Genomic DNA, 20,286 nt, shown 5'->3' with positions numbered 1-20,286 from the left:
TACAAGTCAGCTAGTTTTAATTAAGGTAATTGTTTTAGCCTTAAAAGTAATGTAACTCCAGCAATACTGAGCTTGCAATGGGATGCAAAACTTACAGTGAAACATGGTATATAGCCTTAAGTACATCCCATGCTGCCATGACTGCCCTGCTGTGGTGACCCAGATAGCTAATTTACAGCCAGAGAACAAATTTGTCTATATCAGTCACTTTGATTAGAGTAGACATGCTTTAACTCAAAGGATATTTAATCTGTGATTATACATTATACTTTATATATATGAAAGCAGAACTGGGCTGCTTCCTTTTCCTATGCAGTACATCTGATAAATCTACTAAAGCAAAGGCTGCTTAGTGTAAGCATGCACCGCTTTGCAAATACAGAGCCACCAGTATTTTTCTTGGATAACATTTGTTCCCAGTTGTAGCCATCAGAAGGTCAGAAGAAGTTCAAAATGACATGATGGAGTTTATCTATTTGTTTGGAAAAATGATCTAGATATTGCCGTAGCAAGTTATATTGTTTTGGTTGTATGATATGGGATTTTTATATTAATGCCATATTTTAAATGTACTTATAAAACAGTTGAGTTTTGACTGCTATAGTTTAGATCTGTGCAGTTTTATAACACAGACATTTGCAAATTTACAGTTAAAATTATTTTGGCAGGGACCGCACATAGATGCATTTTGAAAGAAAAACTTGGGATAATTGCATCATGATGGATCTTTTGAGTCCTGTTCATTTCTGCTCGCAAAGATATTGAATCAATACAAATCTCAGGACTGACTCTATGCAATATGTGAATGATGTATGTGATAAGGTTTGGATTTTTTTCTCATTTGTGTGCACAGTATATGTAGATGTGCCATTAAAGTTGGCAGAGTGCTTAAGCAGAGTTGCAATGTTAATGTCATGGTTCACCTCAGGTGTAAAATGGGAATTGCAATACATATCTTTTGTACTTTTTACAGGTGAAAAGTGCAACAATCATTTAGGTGAGGTAATATATTCCTGCTTTTTCTCTCCCATCATCACAATAATTTAAAACTCTGCCAGGTATCATCTTGCTGCTGGTTATTATTGTACTGACTTTTAGAGGATTTACCCCATAATTCAGAGGCTGAAGCATAGACACTCTGCATTGTGGAGCATGATGCCTTTTGACACCATTTGTAGTCCTTGCATGGAACTTTGTGTCTTCAGGGTTGCTCATGTCAGTATGATTTTGGGTCTGATTCTGATCCTATTTCCAATGTTAAAAAATTACTAGAAGCTGAGAGGGTTTTTTCAGTGCTTGTTGATTTTGAACATTTTTAAAGAAATCACATTTTAGATTGAGAAAATGTCACAAAAGATAACATTTAAATTTAATGGGTATGAAATGTATCTATAATCAAACTATGTTATTGCTAATGATGTACTTGTAGTGATTGGAATTGATTTAATTCATAGTCATGACTATAGGGCTAGGAAGACAGTGATCCCTCCTGCATTTTCACTATGTTTGATTTAATAGATATAGAAGGTAAATCTCCTGAAATGTGGAAAAAATAGCAAAAAGTAAATGACAACAGGAAATGTCATTTTCTTCTTTCAGGACTGCCAGACATTCTGTGTAATACAGGATATCCTGTATATATAGTGAAGTCAAATATGAAGAGCATACAGGGCACACTTTATCCTATATTGTCATGGCAACAGTGCTTTTCCAAACATGCAGCAGCTTAAATTTCCAGAGATTCAGGAAAACAGCAACTGCATTTGGAACTATTGCCTATGCAATTGGTCCAGCACAAGGTTTTTTTGAGTGTGGGCATACTGTGCACTGTGACTTCTGTCCATCAATGTTCCAGATTTCACCTTCTTGCTACTTCACATTTCATTATGTGACTTCTTTGCTTTGCTTTGGGGATGCTGTCAAGAAGATTATTGAAAATGCAGATGGGTATTAATGGGGATCAGCAAAGGTCGGTAGTCCAATCTATACCTCACTGTTGAGCAAAAGTCACTGGGTTTTGTGAGCATTTTTTTGTCACCACCATACTTCTTTTCTAGTTACCCATTACAGGGCCTGATATTTCAGGACACTATTCTTCATGCATCCATAGTGAGAGACTCCGCCATACATTTTGCTCTTCCATGTGCTGAACTTTCAATGATATCAGTGGCATAATAAGTACATAATAACTGAAAAATATTAAAATATTTTTTATAATTATACACTGGAATCAGTGAGGAAGTGGAGATTATTACAGCAGTAGAAGTTCTGGGGACAAAGGACACACATCCCTGCTGAAAACAGGCTTCATTAGTCCTGCTCACTGAGCAACCAGCCTTTGAACTATGGAGTGCTCCTGAATGTACTTCATTATTAGGCCTCTGGTAAGTGTCTTTCCCTCTCAGTCAGTTTGTTTATTCATCCTTGATTCCAAGGATTTGCTCAATTTTCTAGTAAGTATAATATATTTCTTATCCAGATGCCACATGGGATTACAAGACAATTTACTTATCTGGACAAAATATATGTCTTTCCTTTGAAGCCTGGAGTAACTCACATCCTTCTCTGCTCTCTACTGGAGAACGAAAAGTCTTTGAGAAAAAGCAAATCTTCTGCAGTGACATACTATCGTATTCTGTTGGACAATCCTCAGTATTTTTTGACAGAATGAGTCAGCAGAGGCTAGAATCATGGTACATTAACCTCTACTGTCTCACTCTTCCATACTCCCAGTTTCTTGGAGAGTTTTTAGACAAATTTGATCAGACTAAGATGACAGTCCTGGGATTGCAACAGTTGTTTGGACTGTCTCAGTACAGTGTCTTATCTAAAGTTGGCCGTGACTCTCTAATAGCAGTGACTCCCTCACAGCGCTAAAGTACTTTTTCACCTTCTCCTCTCACCTTTAATTTTAGGCTGAAAACATTGGACTCCTTAGTTTACTGTTGTTAGGTGGAGTGAGTGCAAGATACTAAACAACCAAGGGGTTTCAGTTTCGGAATGTTTCCAAAATAACCATAAAAGAAGAAATTTACGTTATCCACAGCATGTCAGAGGTCAGTTCGCCCTCAAAACATGATGTCTGACAATTATGCTTTCTTAGCATGGGTTAGAAAAAGAATATAGTAGACTTAGGGAAACATCATTATTTAAAAAGTGACACATTTCAACAAAGACATAAAATTGTAGGCAGTACAGAAAAGAAGCAAAACCTTAGGAAACCATTACTTCATTAGGACAAATATTTTATGTCTTTTCAAAGACTCCTTATTAAAAAAGGTGAGCTTTAGGACATTCATGTTTGCATGAAATCATAAATGTCATTTGAGAACAAGTAGTGCTTCTTTCTATGGATAAACAGATTTTTATTACAGCTTCATCAAATTCTTTGAAAGTAGTTAATCTGAGTGTATGGGTAGGAGCCAGAACATGGTTATTTTTAATATTCTCTTGTCTTACAAGTGTAGTGGTCAAGCCAGTTAGAAAAGTCAGCTCCATACAGTAAGTATGGAGTCTGTGAGGCATAAAAAGCAGTTGAACAAGGATTGGTTTGCTTGCAATTAGCAGGACCATGTTCCCCTTGAGGAACCTCTTAGAATATACAAATTGACTCTGTTATTTCACACATTGCTTAGTTTCTCCCATTCTTTCTTTAGTATGCCTTCCCTCCCCTTTGCCTTCAAATGGATGGGCTAATATGCGACTTAAAGTAATCCACATTCCCAATGGGCTGGCAGCCAAGGCATACTGTCAGGACAAGAAAGAGCTTAGATTTTAGCTTGTCTGCATGTAGTTTTCTCCATGAATGGGAGGGAACTGGTAGAGCTCTGTACTCCACTGGGAAACCAAAGGCTTTTCTCTTCTGGCAGAGGGGAAGTGTGGCAATTCCTGCTTAGCTTGAGAAAACTGGAAAGTTTCTACCCCCCCCCCCCCCCTTCCCCCCCTCTCCATTAATCTCATTGTATTTTAGCAGAGAATTTCTGTGATTATGCATAAGGGAGAAAGAGACAGGAAAAGTGGGGAAAGGTTATGCTTTCATCACGTTTTCTGGGTCTCGCAATTCATTTAGCCTTATCTCTGTCTTTCAGATTGCAAGCTCTTAGGTGCCATGACTGTTTTTATGTCTCCTGTAATAGCCTATCACTGGTTTACAGTAGATAACTAGTTACAAATTGTTGGAGTTTTCCAAGGAGGAAACCAACTTTCTTTTTTTTCTTTATTTTTTTTTCTCTTTTCTAGAAAATGCTGAGAAACTAAAACTGTTTGCATAAAAAAATCAGTTTCAGGGGAAATTCTGATGAATAAAACTTTGGGAAAAATATGTTTTGAATCATCTAAACATGTCATTCTTACATTTTCTAAACAAAAAGTTATTTTTTCAGTTCAGAACTCTTTTCAGTTTTAAAGTTCAGTAAACTTAGAATGAAACATTTTGTATGGTTTATAAAATGTTGAAATAATCCAAATAGCTTTAAAAAAAAAAACAAAAAAAACCCACAGAAAACTGAACAACCCAACCAAATCCAGAAAACCTTGTTCTGAAACATTTTGTTATTGTTATTGCTTTACAAACATTGTGAGGTTTTGGCTATATCCAGTAAAATAATTTTGCATGCAGCTCTGTATGCAAATTAACACTGATTAATTTCTCCTTTGTATTAAACTTTGAGGATGCTGGGAAAAATCATTAAATAAGAACTGGTTTAATTTACTTTGTTTTTACAATTTACACTTTGAGAAAAAATAGAACTCTTTTTGGATTAACCATTTTACTATTACAATTTTTTATGTGGATTATAATCACTGGTTCTATTGGTTTCTAATTATTACATCTGGTTTGAGTTCTTTTGTAAAAAAGTCAACATTTAAAGACAGTACACTTGCTGCTCAAACTACTCTGCTATTTCTGAAATATAGCTGCTGCATCTGTTAGACTACATAAGGTATCTAGATGTTTTCACTTGAAAGTGTTCAGGACAAAAAAAACTGCCATGTTACCTAAAATTATTTTGGCACAGAGTTGAGAAAGGCTGGAAGGGTAAAGGTAAGCTGCATAATATTAAAGATGAAACAGAAAAATTCAGAATGGAATAGAGAAAAAGATGAGCACAAACCTTTACATTCAGTCCTTGGTTTTTACTTTAATGAAGCATTCTTGAGTACTTTTCTGCTGCCGTGATAAAATGAGAGCCAGAAAAAAGGAACATGATGAGAAAGTGGCTGATGGGAGAGTAGAGGCAAGTTAATAGAATTTTGAGTAACAATGGTTAGATTTAGAAAATGAAGTTGGAATTAATAGTAAGGAAAATATTTCTTAATCTATTTAGAAAAAAGGACAGAGAAGGACAGAGAATAACCAGAATAGCATAAAGGATAGTCTTGGAACAAGACCATCTTGTAACGGCATGCTGTTCCATGCCGTCATGGAGCAGCACAACACATAGATCCAAATACAACCTTTTGTTAACGCATGCTTATGTGTTGTATGAAACTTTAGGAGTGAAGGTGTTTGACTCATTCCAGAAAAAAGAAAACGTGTCTCCTGCTGAATTGCCAACTCTGTTACTGTCAGCATCTCTGTGCTGCTTAGGCATCTCCAGTCCCATTACTGCCTTTGTTAGATACCAGATAGCTTCTGAGAACTACCTGAAGCCCTGCAGCATGCAGCTTGGCTCCAAGTTAGCCTTTTGGAGATAGGCTAATTTATATTTATTTGTAAATCTGTATCATTCTACAATTTAAAAAACTGAGTTCAGGTATTGTAAATGAAGACCAGGATACAGCTTTACTGATTATTTTTAGATCTGATCTTTTTAGATTATTTTTTTTTTTCTGGCATGAGTCTAGAATGTGGATACCTAAAGGGGAAATGCTTAATTTTTGTTATCATCCATGTAATTTTACAAAATAAGTGCTTCCATTCTCATCTGCTGAGGCTCTTAGGTTTTAATCTTCACAGTGTGAAGATGTGATGAGTACATGAGTGGTTACTCAGATTTGCTGGTAGTAGTCTGAGATTAATTACAAAACACAGGTTTGCAACAATGAACTTGTCAAAATCTATCAAGCATTGATCTTTTTCCATGTCAGCAAATATGGAAAGAAATGGATGAAGGAAATTTTCAGCTGAAGAGCAGTTGGAACCTGCTGTGTTTCATCCACTACAATAGACAGGCAAAACCATTGTAATGATGAGTCCACCATTTGTTTACAGTATGCACAATTTGTGACAGTGTATTTTATAAGTCTAAAAATTACACTTAATAAATATGAGAAGATACAGATTTTCTTGATTACTTAAACCTAAATGTTTATTCAAGCTTTCATGAGATGTTTGTCTTAATTTAAACAGAGCTAGGACTGCTGAATGGATGCCATTTTTTTGATGTGGACTCAGTACACATGCAACAAGTTTTAGTAACAGCCACACTCATTTAACCAGTAAATGCATTCTACAGAGGATTTGCTTCGCTTTGGGTTGGTTTGCCTGCTGCAGTCAGAATGAAACTGAAGTCAACTTTTCATATGTAGATTGTATATAAAGGTTTTATCCTTCATTTCATGTAATAAAACGATTGCTATCTTTAATTAAAAAAAATCAGAAGAAATGTATAAATATTGGTGCTGTAGATCATAGCAATGCAGTATTACTTGTATTTTCCCTTTTGGTGTTGATGTTATGTAGAAGTTGGAGACACTAACAGATTGTGGATATTGCTGCTGAGAAGGGTAAAAGATAGGCTTGAAACACAGCCTGTAAGATGGAAGAGAGCCAATGCACTGAAAAATGTCAAGCATCACATTTAACAGCTGGACACAGAAATATTTCTCTTTAATTTGGTAGGAGAAAATTTTTTCACAGCAGGGCACTCTCGAAAGAGCACAAGAGCACAACATCAAAGAGGGTGGGTCTCCTCAGTCAAACATCATCTGGCTCCGGTGATGGAGCAAAATGAATGAACTGTCAAGACTTTTTTCCAGTGTGTATGTTTTTGCCAAGTGAAAAGTAAAAGGTTCAGTGGCTTGTTGTGATCACAGACCAAATCCTGATAGTGGAAAGCTGATTCCCTAAAGTCTTCCTCTGATCAGCTGACAGGCAGTGTCTGAAGAAGACCCCAGATTGATTGATGTTCCACTTTGTATTGATGGCCCCTGCCATCCAGAGAGATAAGTGAGATATGCCAAATGCTTAACAGCTCTGGAGGGCTTCTGCAATTGTGGCTCAAGCAATGTTTTAATCTAATGTTATAATCCTCACAGAAGCAAACTCTCTTCCTATGAAACTTAACATGTTACTTACCAATACCAGACCTGCACTCGTGCAAGAAAAAAACCTATTTCACATTCTGTGTTATGCATCCACTGGCACACCAGCAATACTCCTTAATGCATCCTTTTCATCTGCTTCTTGACTCTGACTTCAGCTCCTGAGTATCACCATGCTGGTTTTCTGACAATCCTACAGTCTAACAGATTTGAAGGAATAATATAAGGCAGGCATTTTTTCAATGTAAAAACATGGCAATACAGTTTGTACAGCCATTATTCATTTGTTTTATGAGGAATTTCAGGCATAGTTTATCGTATACTTTATTACTTGACCTTTTATTCATCATCTGGGGAATTTAGCATTCCAGACATTCTGAAATATTCCAAACTAATAATATGTGTGCCTTATTACATAAAACTCACAAAGGAGTAAAGTACACATTCTAAAATATGAATACTTTCATTTTTACTGAAATTCCTCATTTATGGTAAGCCTTAATGAGACATTTTTTACAAGATTGAAAGAATTATCTGTGGAGTCTATACTATAGTAGTAAAAGGGTGCTCTGGTGTGATGGACGTTCCACGCATACACTGTGTCCCTACCTGTACTTACAGCCTCAGAGTGAATTTCAATAAAGAGTACATGCAAAAAACCTAACCCAAACCAAACTATCAAAATCCTTATTTTCTACAGCCACAGGATCCAGACACAGAATTTAAGTACTTAGTGTAAGTCATGCAACAAAACTTTTTCATCACAGGAGCTGAACCCAGGCATCTGCAGAGCAGTTCCAGTGTCTGAACAGAGGTGCTTCATGCCATTTTAATCCCTGAAAAGTATCTAAGATGTAAAGACAGGCCTGAGAGGTAAGGGAGATCTGCTTGACTTCTGGAGCAGTCACTGGTGGCTCAGTTGGATACACTAGAAAAAGTGCCCATGAGAAACACTAGTATAAACTTAAGTTTTGACATCTGAATATAACTTTCTGTACCCTAGTCCAATGCCAAACCCTTATGAGTAGTTTACAACCATTGCACTAGGCAGCAATGCTTTTGACAGACCAAAGTAATATACTTGACATTGCTTGAAAGTGAGGTTACTTGTAGACAGGCTTTTGTTTCAGAGTTGGGTTTTTTAAAACACGTAACTCATTTCTGATTTTTTTATTTTTCCCAGGTTTTTTTTTCTCCTAGAATGACTATGAACCATGAGTCAGGAATCTCAAAGTGAAGGTGGTGGAGGTCATCACCTTGTGAACTGATCAGGTATCTCCATAGATCACTTCCAATCTCAGTGATTCACAATTCCCTGATTGCCCCTGGCTTAAAATGAGACCAGAGACCATAGCTTCTCATAGAAAATGCAAAGGAAACTCCCTGTCTCAAGTCAAGAAGTCTTGCTTAGAAAGTTAGAGGAAATTATATCTGCTTTTACATGCCTAAAAAGCAGACAGGCATGCAGGGTTCCATAGCATCTAAGTAAGTAGAAACTTGAGTCCAGTTGACTTCAGCGGCAGTTTTAAGTCTAACTTGATAAGGATTTTTGCTGGTTTTACTGCAGGATTGAGAATATCTCTAGGAGCCATGTGCTTGAGAAGATAAGTACCTTTATATGCCAGTTCTTAAAATGCTTGGGGGTATATGGTATTGGTTCTTTAAAAATCCTAAAGGTAAAGAAAAGAGTTAAAATTCCTAAGTGCTTCAAAGTAAAACCAAACAAAATCCCTAATTTAACAAGCTTTATTTACAGAATTATTGCTGTGCCATATATGTGCCAGACTTTAACGTCCGAAAGTATCACTAATCATTGAGGCTCGGATTTCTAAGCCTAAAATCTGCTACCTTCTTGGAAGTGCTATTTCACACACAGACACACTTTCATGCATAAATCTATGAAAACATAGGTTGGAACCATGTTTTGAAACTGAAAGTGTACTCCACAGAAGTTACAGGAGTAAGGGATAAAAAACTGTTCTCTCCTTGTGCCATCAGCTTTTGCTGGGTCAGTAGCAAGGTAAGCCCTGAGCCACATTTGAACAACAGTCCTTCCTTGTTGTCCCTACAACTGTCTTCTTTCTAACATATTAAAATCAGCACGATTTAGAATGATTTCAACTTATGAGTGTCCTTTGGTCATCAGTGATTTCTGCAGTCACCAAATTATCAGTAAGTCACTTGAGGATCTATGTACTCACTCGTTTCAGCTGTATTGCCAAGTTTTTGATGCTGAGTGATGAAATCAGACAAAATTTGGTTTTGCACATACTGCTTTGGAGTGTGGTCCTCTGTCACATTATGTTTGTAGTTAGCTATGCTGCCCTTTTAATTCTTTGTCTAACTGGATGAGTATACTAACTATACAGAAACAGGCTGAAAGAACATCTCAGCTGAATGACAGATGACAATGCTTGTAGAAGAATGAAAAAAATATGAAACAAACACCTTTAAATTTCACTTTGCAATGTCTGAAGTTTCTGAGAAGCTGCAAGAAAATTGCCAAAGCTCTGTCATTACTTAGGAGTCATGTTTTTAAGGGCACCAAGGGCAGCAAAGGTCACTATAACTGGTTTGATTCCTGGGCTCAGAATATCATCTTAGGAGCTTTATTACTGAGTTCAGTGAGGCTTTCCAGATGAGTGATGGTTTCCAACATCGGGCCACAGAGTCTTCTTGTAGCTCCCTTCCTAATATGTGTATTGGGATATACATCTATCAGCCAATTGATCTTTGGGTTATTGATCGGGTTTGATCATTTGGCCCCTGTTTTTAAATCATCTTTTCCTTTTTACTCTGTTTTTTTCCTGGCCTCTTTGGGTACTGAGCCTAGATTGGCAACACTTTTTGTCTTCATATCTCATGTCCCACATAAATGAGACTGCAGAGAAGAACTTCAGTTTGTTGCCTTCACGTGGTCTTCTGCTACTGGGGCTGCACTGGAATGCAGTGCAGTGAGGAGCATGGAAATTCCAATGCCAAACGAAAATGTCTCCATTGCAGAATGACTTGTGACTGGAGTTTCACTGCTTTTTCTGTCCTGTCACTAGACCTGTCAGGAGAGTGCAAAAGCACACACTGAGGAAGCCATGTTACATCAGTGGATACTGCAAGAGCACTGGTTTTTACAGACCTGTTTGCATGTGTACAAGTTTCTGAATTCATGTGTGGTTTTTTTCTGCTCTCCATCATCCCAGTTTTGCCCTGTTGTTGAGTAACACTGGTTTGCATTTTGTGTAATTCTTCCCTATTCCAGGATCTCCATGGGCTAGCATTAAAACAAACAGTTGAGACAATTTAAAACGAAATAAATTAATGAAGTCCATATAATCAGCAGAACATTACTTTCATGATATTTTCTGGAATAAGATCCCCGTCCTTCAACTGCTTACACAGGTGCTTGATTTCACACGCAAGTAGTCCCATTGAGATCAATGTAAGTATTTGCTGCATTGGGGTCTAGGTGACAGATATTACAAGATGTACACTCACATATCAGATATAGCTAATTATAAAAATTTGCTTTGAATATTGTGAGCAGTTAAAAACCATTGGCTGTCAGTGTATGTTTCTGCACATTTTCACAGTGATGTTTCATCCCAAGGAGAATATTGCCAACAAATGCTGGAGAACATTTTCATCTGATTTTAACCAGTGAGGCCTTCTGAAATTTCCTCCTTGCTCACTTAGTTTGGATTTCTTTTCTTTTAATATTTTACAGCAGTTCAGAGTGATTCGGCGCAGTTAAAAACATTTGGAAATCTTCATGATAATTCAAAGTATAAAGCAGTTGACACCAGCTTGCATGTAAAACAAAAAACTACAAAAGCAAAAATCCTTCTTTAAATGAACTGTTGCATTTTCTATATGGCAACAGAATATTATCCAGTTGCTTAAAAATAAAAGCACTTTAGAGTAACTAGTTATTGACACTACTTCACGTACATGTAAAGACTGTAGTAAGTAGCTTTCACTATCTACGTAATAAAGCCAAAGTGTTCTTATTTCATCGTAAGCCAGTAAGCTTAGATGTTATCTGCAACATATTTATTATTTTATTTCTGATACTTACCCATAAAGAATTTGAAGGCATATTTTATGTGGCAAAACAAATCAGTTAGACTTACAAAGCAACACTGAAATGTATGTGAAGCATTTATAACCAGTGTCTTTCTGAACAGCATCCGTACAGATGAAAAGGGAACTCTGTCCAAATGTTTCCACTTAGAGTAAAATGAGGTTGCTGACATGTATACTATTAATTTTTTCATACCAGTTTTATGTGTGTAGCTGTTTGTTACAGATTCCATATTTACTGGACATCAAAGTTAGGGTTATCACAATGGATAATAGGATTTTTTTATAGTGGAAAAGAATAATTTTCCTGTTTACTGTATAGGCAATTTAAAAGATAGTACATAATTTATGAAGTATTACAATGTTTGAGATGTGGTCTTTGTAAAGGATGTGATTATATAATGCTGTTATTATCTATCAAAATCAGTGTTTCTTTTTATTTAAGCTACTTTTGGAGACTTTTCCAAATGTGTTGCATTTTGCTTCTGAGTTTCATTGTATTTTATATTTTCTTTTATTTCCTTAAAATGTTTGCTGAATGGTCTGTCTTCGTCACCAAGCTAGTGAATGAAAGAAGAAAGACGTGATGGCTAAATACATTGTTGTTGAGTGGGTAACAGGGAAAAGATGCATGTTCAGAAGACCTCTCTTCCTCCAAATCAGATGCCCTACTCCTAATAATAAACACATTTAAAGTCTAAAAGCATTCACGTTTCAAACAGTTATCATCAAATATGAACCCAATTTTAGTTTGGTTTTCAACCTAAACTATGCTCCTTAGATGTAATCTATTCAGGGAATTTTCTTAGTTGTTTCCTCTCTTTCGGTTCCTGCAGAACTTTCTTCTAAAGTTTCTGACTTTCTAGATAATGAGGTACTTTGGCAGTGTGTTGATTTCAAAGGGAGATAGGCACCAATGTACTACAAAGAACTCAATCTAAATGAGTATATTATCAAGTCATGCATACAATCCAGTTTTCTTTCAGTTTGACATGATTAGAAGTGCTAATAAATAAATAATGTATACATGCCATAATAAATGCTAGGAATCATTGCCATTTTGTTTAACAATCACTGCCTTAGGCAAGTCAAGTCATGGAATTGTACTAGTTATTCCAGGGGGTGAATACAATGCTATAAAAGAAAACTAACAACAACAAAAAAAGTTTTAAAAATTGCTGTTTCCTTCAAAGGAAAATCAGATAGTGGTACCAGCCCCAAAAGAACCACAGTGGACACACAAATCCTGGGCTTTTTTGCCTGTACCTTTTTTCTCCAAACCTCCAAATGAACAAATGGACAGGGAAACGTGGCCTGAGTGGATGAAGAGTTATGACCCATAGAGAGGAAACTGGACTCCAAAGTTTAGGATGTGTCTGGAAGATTATGTGTCAGGCAGTAGGTCTTGCTGGCTCTGACAAAGGGTCAAAAGCAGTGTTGCTCTCTGCAGTGTCAGGAATAGGCTTTATAGGTCTGTTCTCTGAATGTAATGTCACATAATTATGCAGTGCAGCATGGACAACAAACAGGAGGATCTGGAAGCCATTGTGCAGCAGGAAAATGATGACACAGTTGCCATAATGGAAACATGGCAGGATGACTCTCACAACTGGAGTGCTGCCATCCATTGATGGCTATAAACTCTTCAAAAGGGATAATCAAGGAAGGACAGGTGGTGGGGTAGTTCCATATGTTAGGGAGAAAAAAGAAAGAAAAGGGCTGAGGTACTTAGTGTTTCTTTGCCTCAGTCTCTAATAGTATGACCAGTTGTTCGTGGAGTATTCAGACCCTGGCTGGAAGACAGGGATAGGGAGCAGAACGAAGTCCCCATAATCCAGAGGGAAATGGTCAGCATCCTGCTACACCTAGATGCACACAAATCTTTGGGACTACAGACAAGGGTACTGAGGGAGCTGGTGAAAGTATTCATTGAGACACTTTCAACCACTTACCAGCAGTCCTGGTTAAATGGGGAGGTTGCAGTTGACTGGAGGTTAGAAAATTTGTTGGCCATCTGCCAGAAGGGCCAGAAGGAGGATATGGGTAACTATGGGCCTGCCAATTTGATGTTAGTCCCAGGGAAGGTTATGAAGCAGATCATCTTGAGTGCCATCACATGGCACATACAGGACAACCTGTAACAACGATCAGGCCAGGTCAGCATGGGTTTATGAAAGGCAGGTCCTGCTTGACTAACCTGGCCTCCCTCTATGACAAGATGACCTGCTTAGTGGATGAGAAAAAAACTGGATGTTTAAAAGGACTTTAGGAAAGCCTTTAGTAAAACCTTTGACAATATTTCCCACAGCATTCTTCTGGAGAAACTGGCTGCTCATGGCTTGGATGGTACTCTTTGCTGGGAAAAAACTGTCTGGATGCCCAAGATACCAAGTGCTGGTGAATGAAGATAGATCTGGTGGTGTTCCCCAGGGCTCAGTAGTGGGGCTGGTTCTGTTTAATCTCTGGTGATGATCTGGAGGAGGGGATTGAGTGCACCCTCAGTAAGTTTACAGATGACACCAAGTCAGGTGGGATTGTTGATCTGCTGGAAGGCTCTGCAAAGGAATCTGGACAGGCTGGATGATGAGCTGTGGCCAGTGGTGTAAGGTTCAACAAGGCAAAGTGCTGGGTCCTGCACTTGGGCAAGAACAGCCCCATGCAATGCTCCAGGCTTGGGGCAGAGTGTCTGGAAAGCTGCTCGGAGGAAAATGACCTGGGGGTGCTGACTGACGCAGCTAAACGTGAGCCAGCTTATGCCCAGGCTTCCAAGAAGGCCAACAGCATCCTGCCCTGTATCAGCAATAGTGTGGCCAGCAGGGCCAGGGCAGTGATCATTCCCCTGTACTGCACTGGTGAGGCTGCACCTCGAATCCTGTATTCATTTCTGGGCCCCTCACTACAAGAGAGACATTGAGGTGCTGGAGTGGATCCAGAGAAGGGCAACAGAGCTGGTGAAGAGCCTGGAGCACAAGCCTGATGAGGAACAGCTGAGGGAACTGGGGGTGTTTAGTCTGGAGAAGGGAAGGCTCAGGGAGGACCTTATCACTCTCTACAACTACATGAGAGGCAATTGTGGTGAGGAGGGTGTTGGTCTCTTCTAAGTAACAAGTTACAGAACAAGAGTAAATGGCCTCAAGTTGTGCCAGGGGAGGTTTAGATTGGATAGCAGGAACAATTTGTTCACTGAAAATTTCTTCAAGTACTGTAACAGGCTGTGCAGGGCAGTGGTGGAGTCACTATCCCTGAAGATATTTAAAAGACATGTAGATGTGACACTGAGGGACAGTTTAGTTGTGGACTTGGCAGTACTAGGTAACGGTTGGACTCATTAGTCTTAAAGCTCTTTTCCAAACTAAATGGTTCTATGATTCTATAATCACGCACTTTTTACAAACTGTCAGCTTAGTACCCATGCTTATAAGTGTTTTCTTGGTATTATTTTTAACTTCTGTTTAGGATACAGTCACCTGTAGAGGATTTTGTAGTGCTGTTTGTCAAAAGCAAGGTCTCACAGGAGTGAGATTTGCCTCATGCAGAAATTACTCAGTTCTGATGTCCAAAAAGCAAAGGAAGAGGGTTTCAGTGTTGCTGTGGCTTGTAGGTTGATACATTATCAGAAAAAGAATATAATTTGTATGGTTTCTAGAAGTTCTGACATGTCAGTGTCATACTGTTACAATGAACAATTTATGAAGTTCATGTACTCATCAAAAGTACTCCTTGCTATCTTGACTCTTCCCTCTGAAGGTGAGGGTAGAATGTCTTGTGGGAGGAGAAGGCTAATACTGAGTGATTTGAAAATCCTATGACCTTATGCATGATGTCAGTGAGAACAGTAGTAAACAGCAAAAAGCAAAGTTTTTTACTAATTATAAGCATTAATTCTTGCATGTTTTGTGGTTTTCTTCATATCTCTTTTAATGTCTTGCAATGTAAAATATAATCCTAATAGCTACTTTTACAGTACAAAAGTATATGCAAAGAAAGATTCCACTCTCAGGACCAGTTTTTCTCCCTCTGCCTGCAAGGAAAATGAGAGGTCAAGTAAACGGTATGATAACACCTTTTTTATTTGACAGTATGGAAAAATAAAATGCAGGTAGAATTTCTGAAGACACAATCCTTTAGCAGACTATGGAAAGAGAACAAAAGAAAACAACAGATAAAGAGGAAGAAAACTGCAGTGAACTAACAGTTTTGCTCTCCCTGTCTATTCCGTGAAATTGTTTTTAGTTGCTTTTTATCTTGGCTTTCTCTGCAGCTATGCTACATTTGGATTCCTTTTTTCTAAAATTCTGTGGCATCCATACCGGAAGCTGGAACACCAGTCTTTAGCTTTAGAATTTAATTTACTCCCCTCTGTCCATGTAAGCAGTACTGATTATTGTCAGTACTGAAATAATTTAGAGTTCTTGGAAGGCTCTCTGCCTTTTCTGTTAATACTACTTAAATATTTCATGGTTCTACTTAAACCAAAGTGATAGATGTTCCAGCAACTGCTGTTTATTTTACTTTGTAATGGTCATTCGCAGATTTTAGAGGATCATTTTCATGAGACACCATGTGCTTTAGAAATGATATATTATTATTGCCATTATATGTTGCTATAATCATTGTCATTAAAAGTTTCATTATCTATAACCTCCAAATAATTATAAGTAAACAATCCAGCAACTAATAAATCCAGTCTTTCATATTTAATTTATATTTGCATGCCATTACAAGATGAACCTGACCTGTATTTATGTCTCAATTACTGAGTAAACTCAGGGGAGTTTACAAAGGAAGGCAGTATACAAAACAGAAAAGAAATTTGAACTGTGCTGGTTACACTTCAGACTTACTTTCTTGGAAAAAGAAGGTGCTTCTATTGTATTCCAAAGCCAGAGGATTAAATTCAGAGAGCAATAATGTGGTTCATATTCTGAGTCTCTTGATATGTAACATAGCAGTAAACTACCTGTAAGCAGTCAAGAACCTATTAAGAAGTTATTTAATTACATGGAAACTACAAAGGAGGAACACAAGGCATGTCAAAAGAGAAGGTGAGTGCAGTCCTCTTGTATCAGACTCTGGTCTCTGCCAGCAGTCTGGTGCGTTCCTCAGAATTGGAAGATGCTGTAAAAAAGAAATCTTGAGGTTTTGAAGCATCTAAAGCAAAAGCAGAAAGCCCCTTAAAACTCAGCAAACCCAAAAGTTAACAGGTACTCTGTATCAGAAGAGGGAAAAGAATCAGTAAGCAGTTTAGGTAACACTTCCAAGTGTAATCAAAATAGAAAAACAAAATAACTAATTGTATTTCCACCACTTAAAGCAATGACTGTTGTGATATACTGAAAAAAACACATGCATTCTCCATAGAGAGTTGAAGAAATGGTGTTTTGCTTTGTCAGGAGGATCTTGTGATGTACTAAAAGTTACATCAGATTAGATGGATGTAGTGAGATAGTCAAAGATTTTCATTAACATGAATTTTCTAACATACCGTGAGTGTTAAAGTACATATGCATGTGTACGTATGTACAATACAGATGCAGACAAATATGTGTATCTATATAGTTTGCTGGATTGCAGTACTGGATTGCACTATAGCGTTTGGGTTGCGCTACAGGTTTGCTTCTGTTACGGAAAGTCATAGTTTGCTCTCTTGTGATAGTTTCTTCAGGAAGTTGTACAGCAGTTGCCAAATTTAGGCAGTTGTAAAATGAATAAGAAGTGGTGCATGATGGTAATATGAATAATAATCACTGCAGTTAAGGATTTTAGTGTTGGTTGGTTTTGTTTGGTTTTGTTTTTTTGTTTGTTTGTTTTGGTTTTGTTTTGTTTTTTTTTTCCAGATTTTGACCTGTATTATGCAATTTCACAAGTAAACAAATCAAATGCAGTGTTATTTACTATCTAAGTTAGGGTTTCTGCTACGGGAGTACTCTGTCTGATTTCTCTGACTTTATTTCACCCCTCAGTGCATGTTAGGGTACCATCTTGCTTGTCCAAGATGCTCCCTCAGCACGCATCTGGTCATGTTCTGCCTGGTCCTTGTAAGCACTATGGAACAAATGATAAGGATCTCTGTATACACTTGACTTCCCTGTCTGTCATGCTTTAGAAGTGGATATATTACTTCTGATTACTCTCAGTCCCTCGTGGTCAAAACCAAAACCAAGGCTGGCTCCTGAATTTGAGAGTCACATGTGGTGGAGTATAGAACTAGATTTTGATTCCTGTGTATGTTTTTGTGTGCATTGTAGGAAACCCACTTTTAATAAATCAGAAATATTGAATATAACCACATAATTTCTGAGATTATTCTCTTTATATTGAAATAGAAATGCAAGATTGTTGTTTTTTTTCCTCTTGAAATCTTAAATTTAAATTCTTCCCCTTGAATTAGCAGAATTAGTACTTTCATGAAGACATGAATTTAGGCTTATGTAATTTCAGAAGCGATAACATGTTTTGGGTAGGATTGTTGAAGCGGGGGGGGGCAAAAGATTTGAAGATGAGGTTTTCTTCAGATGAGCTCTTAATTGTTCAGATGAATTGCTGAAGTTTAGCGAAGTAATGATGTAACAGGTAAAAATCCTGTAACACCATGCACTTTTACTAGGATTAGGACTTTCTAAATCACACTTTTAAGCAGTCAGAAGCACAGATGTGCATGAAACGTGTATTTTCATGTCAGAACCAATTTCCAGAGCAGTTTCATTCTTTGATACGAGAGGCAGTATCCAGTGCTGAATAGACATAATACTCTATGTTATTTTTTAAATCATCATAACTGGCTCGCATATCCTTAGCAGGGATGTCATGTTTAGGAAAACCATGATTCCCTCAGGACTGATTTTTCATTTACTACTTCAAAAATTATGTCTCAAGAGAGATTCTAAAGGCATTTCTTTTTGCTTCTAGTCTCATTTGTTTTGGTATTATGAATCCTACAACTCCCTAATGTATCATGTGAGCTTGCTGAAGTGCATGTTCTTGCTGCAACTGAGATGTGAATGAAGGGGTACTTATTTAGGGATTACTACTGCCCCTTGCTCAGATGTTCCAGCATTTTCAATCAAGTCTTTATGCCCAGATTTTCTTGTTTATCTGACAGTTCATTACTTAAGGCCACACTGTCAAAACAGGTTAAATATTCTTTGGGAAACATGATCACATCTTTCAGACACCACAAACATGTTTAATACAAAAAGATTGGCTTGATAAAAGAAACATGATAAACTTGCATTCCACAAAATTCTTTTCTGCTGCTCCATGTAGATTTCTAAGAGCATCAGTACACAATGACAAATCTCATTGCAATAAATTCCTGGAAAAGGCACAGAGAGACACCAGCAAATCGGTGAAAATGATTGCTGATGATTTGTTCTAACTACTTGACCTTGTGACATCTCCTCCAGATATATGATCAAGATGGGACACTGCAGCACTTTATTGATGGTGGGGAACCCAGTAAGTCAAGCTGGATGAGGTATATCCGATGTGCAAGGCACTGCGGGGAACAGAATTTAACAGTGGTTCAGTACAGGTAAAGTATATTTTTATTTACTCAATGCAAAAAAAAAAATGCTTTTAGTGAAAAGCCAGAATGTAACTGTCACCAGCACTACGGCCTTTGATTGCAGAGGCAGTAGCAGGGATTTTGTGAATGTGCTCATTCAGGGCAATACAAAAGCTGCAGAGTGGAGCTACTGGGAACAAATACAGCCCCAAATTGTTCGTGTACCCACCACACTTCACAGAGACCTCTGCGCTTTTTCAAACAGTCTAATCAGAAGCAAGCTAACACAAGGAACCCTCTGCCCTTAATAAAGATGCATGTGGAAAAAGAAGGGGAAAAATGGCAGGAGAGTGGCTTTGAACCCAAAAGCTTTCCAAGAGTCAGTCATGAGGCACGTATACACTTAAAGCTTAAACTTTGAGTGCACCTGCTAACCAGGATTGCTAGTACTTGTGTCTCTTGTGTTGCTGGCTAGAGAAGGTCAAAATGTGAAGAAAAATGTAAAGAAATTATGGTGCATTTTACTTTGTACTCACAAAGAGATTCAGAAAACCCGGACAACACATATAAATACATGATCTCGGCTATAAACAAATCTTTCGTCTCAGAATTAGAAGCAACTGCTTGGCCTTTTTAAGCATGGTAGCAGGCACATCAAAGAATGCCCTGGGCTTGCCAGTCATAATGAGTAATCCTGATTTTAGCTAGTTGCTTTAGAGAGCAGAGTTTCTTTTCTTCAGAAAGAATCTTAAACTATTTAAAGTACCTTTAAAATCAAAAATAAAACATACAAAACCACGCTAAAATAAAATATATAAAGTTTGATTATCCCATAGGGTTCCAATTTAACAATGGTAAAATTGTTCAATTGCATTTTCAGCTTTTTTATTCTCTGGCCAGTTGACTGAATAATGCTGCAGTTAAAAAAGTAACAATCCTATTTATACATTACAAATCTTTTATTATGCACTTAAATATCTGATATCTATTCCTAAAATCCCACTGGATTTTAAATAAACACACCGGATAACGAATAAAGATTGCTGTGATGAAAGAATATTTTTGTAGGCATCTTGTGAACTATTTCGCAATATGGTGGTGTGTGCATGCACACATACATATATAAATAAAAAAAAAAATAAATGCATATATATATATGTAGATGACAAGCCTAAATAAAGAGTGAGCATGCGAAAGTCATTACACATCTTTCAATATTAGGTGGATTTTACAACTCTCCTTTCATGATGGAGTTTTTACTTAGAGTTCCTTCTGTTGATCTGTTTTCGATTACTTCAGATCTTTATAAAATGAACTACAAAAACACAATTTAAAAAACTGGCATCCATCACCAGTGACTGCATCCAAGTGTAAGAAAATAGAAAAGTTGGACGCTGAAAAACCAGTCTAATTTTTATTGTACATGGACGTTCTCC

At 37.4% G+C, this 20,286-nt stretch overlaps 1 protein-coding gene across 1 annotated transcript in view; it reads left to right on the top strand.

Moving 5' to 3' along the window:
* Window positions 1-20,286, top strand: part of PRDM6 (PR/SET domain 6) — a 70,808-nt gene that overhangs the window by 28,911 nt on the left and 21,611 nt on the right. The window contains exon 3 of the mRNA XM_057433305.1: window positions 18,750-18,877. Coding sequence (XP_057289288.1) covers window positions 18,750-18,877 — 128 coding nt within the window. The remainder of the gene's footprint in view (window positions 1-18,749; window positions 18,878-20,286) is intronic.

The sequence above is a fragment of the Pezoporus wallicus genome, unplaced genomic scaffold (assembly GCF_028554395.1).
Source record: "Pezoporus wallicus isolate ANWC-B61680 ecotype Strahan unplaced genomic scaffold, APGP_CSIRO_Pwel_v1 contig_4055, whole genome shotgun sequence".
NCBI lineage: Eukaryota > Metazoa > Chordata > Aves > Psittaciformes > Psittacidae > Pezoporus > Pezoporus wallicus.
The sequence above is the reverse complement of the archived record's forward strand: the minus strand, read 5'-3'. Positions and strand labels throughout refer to the sequence as shown.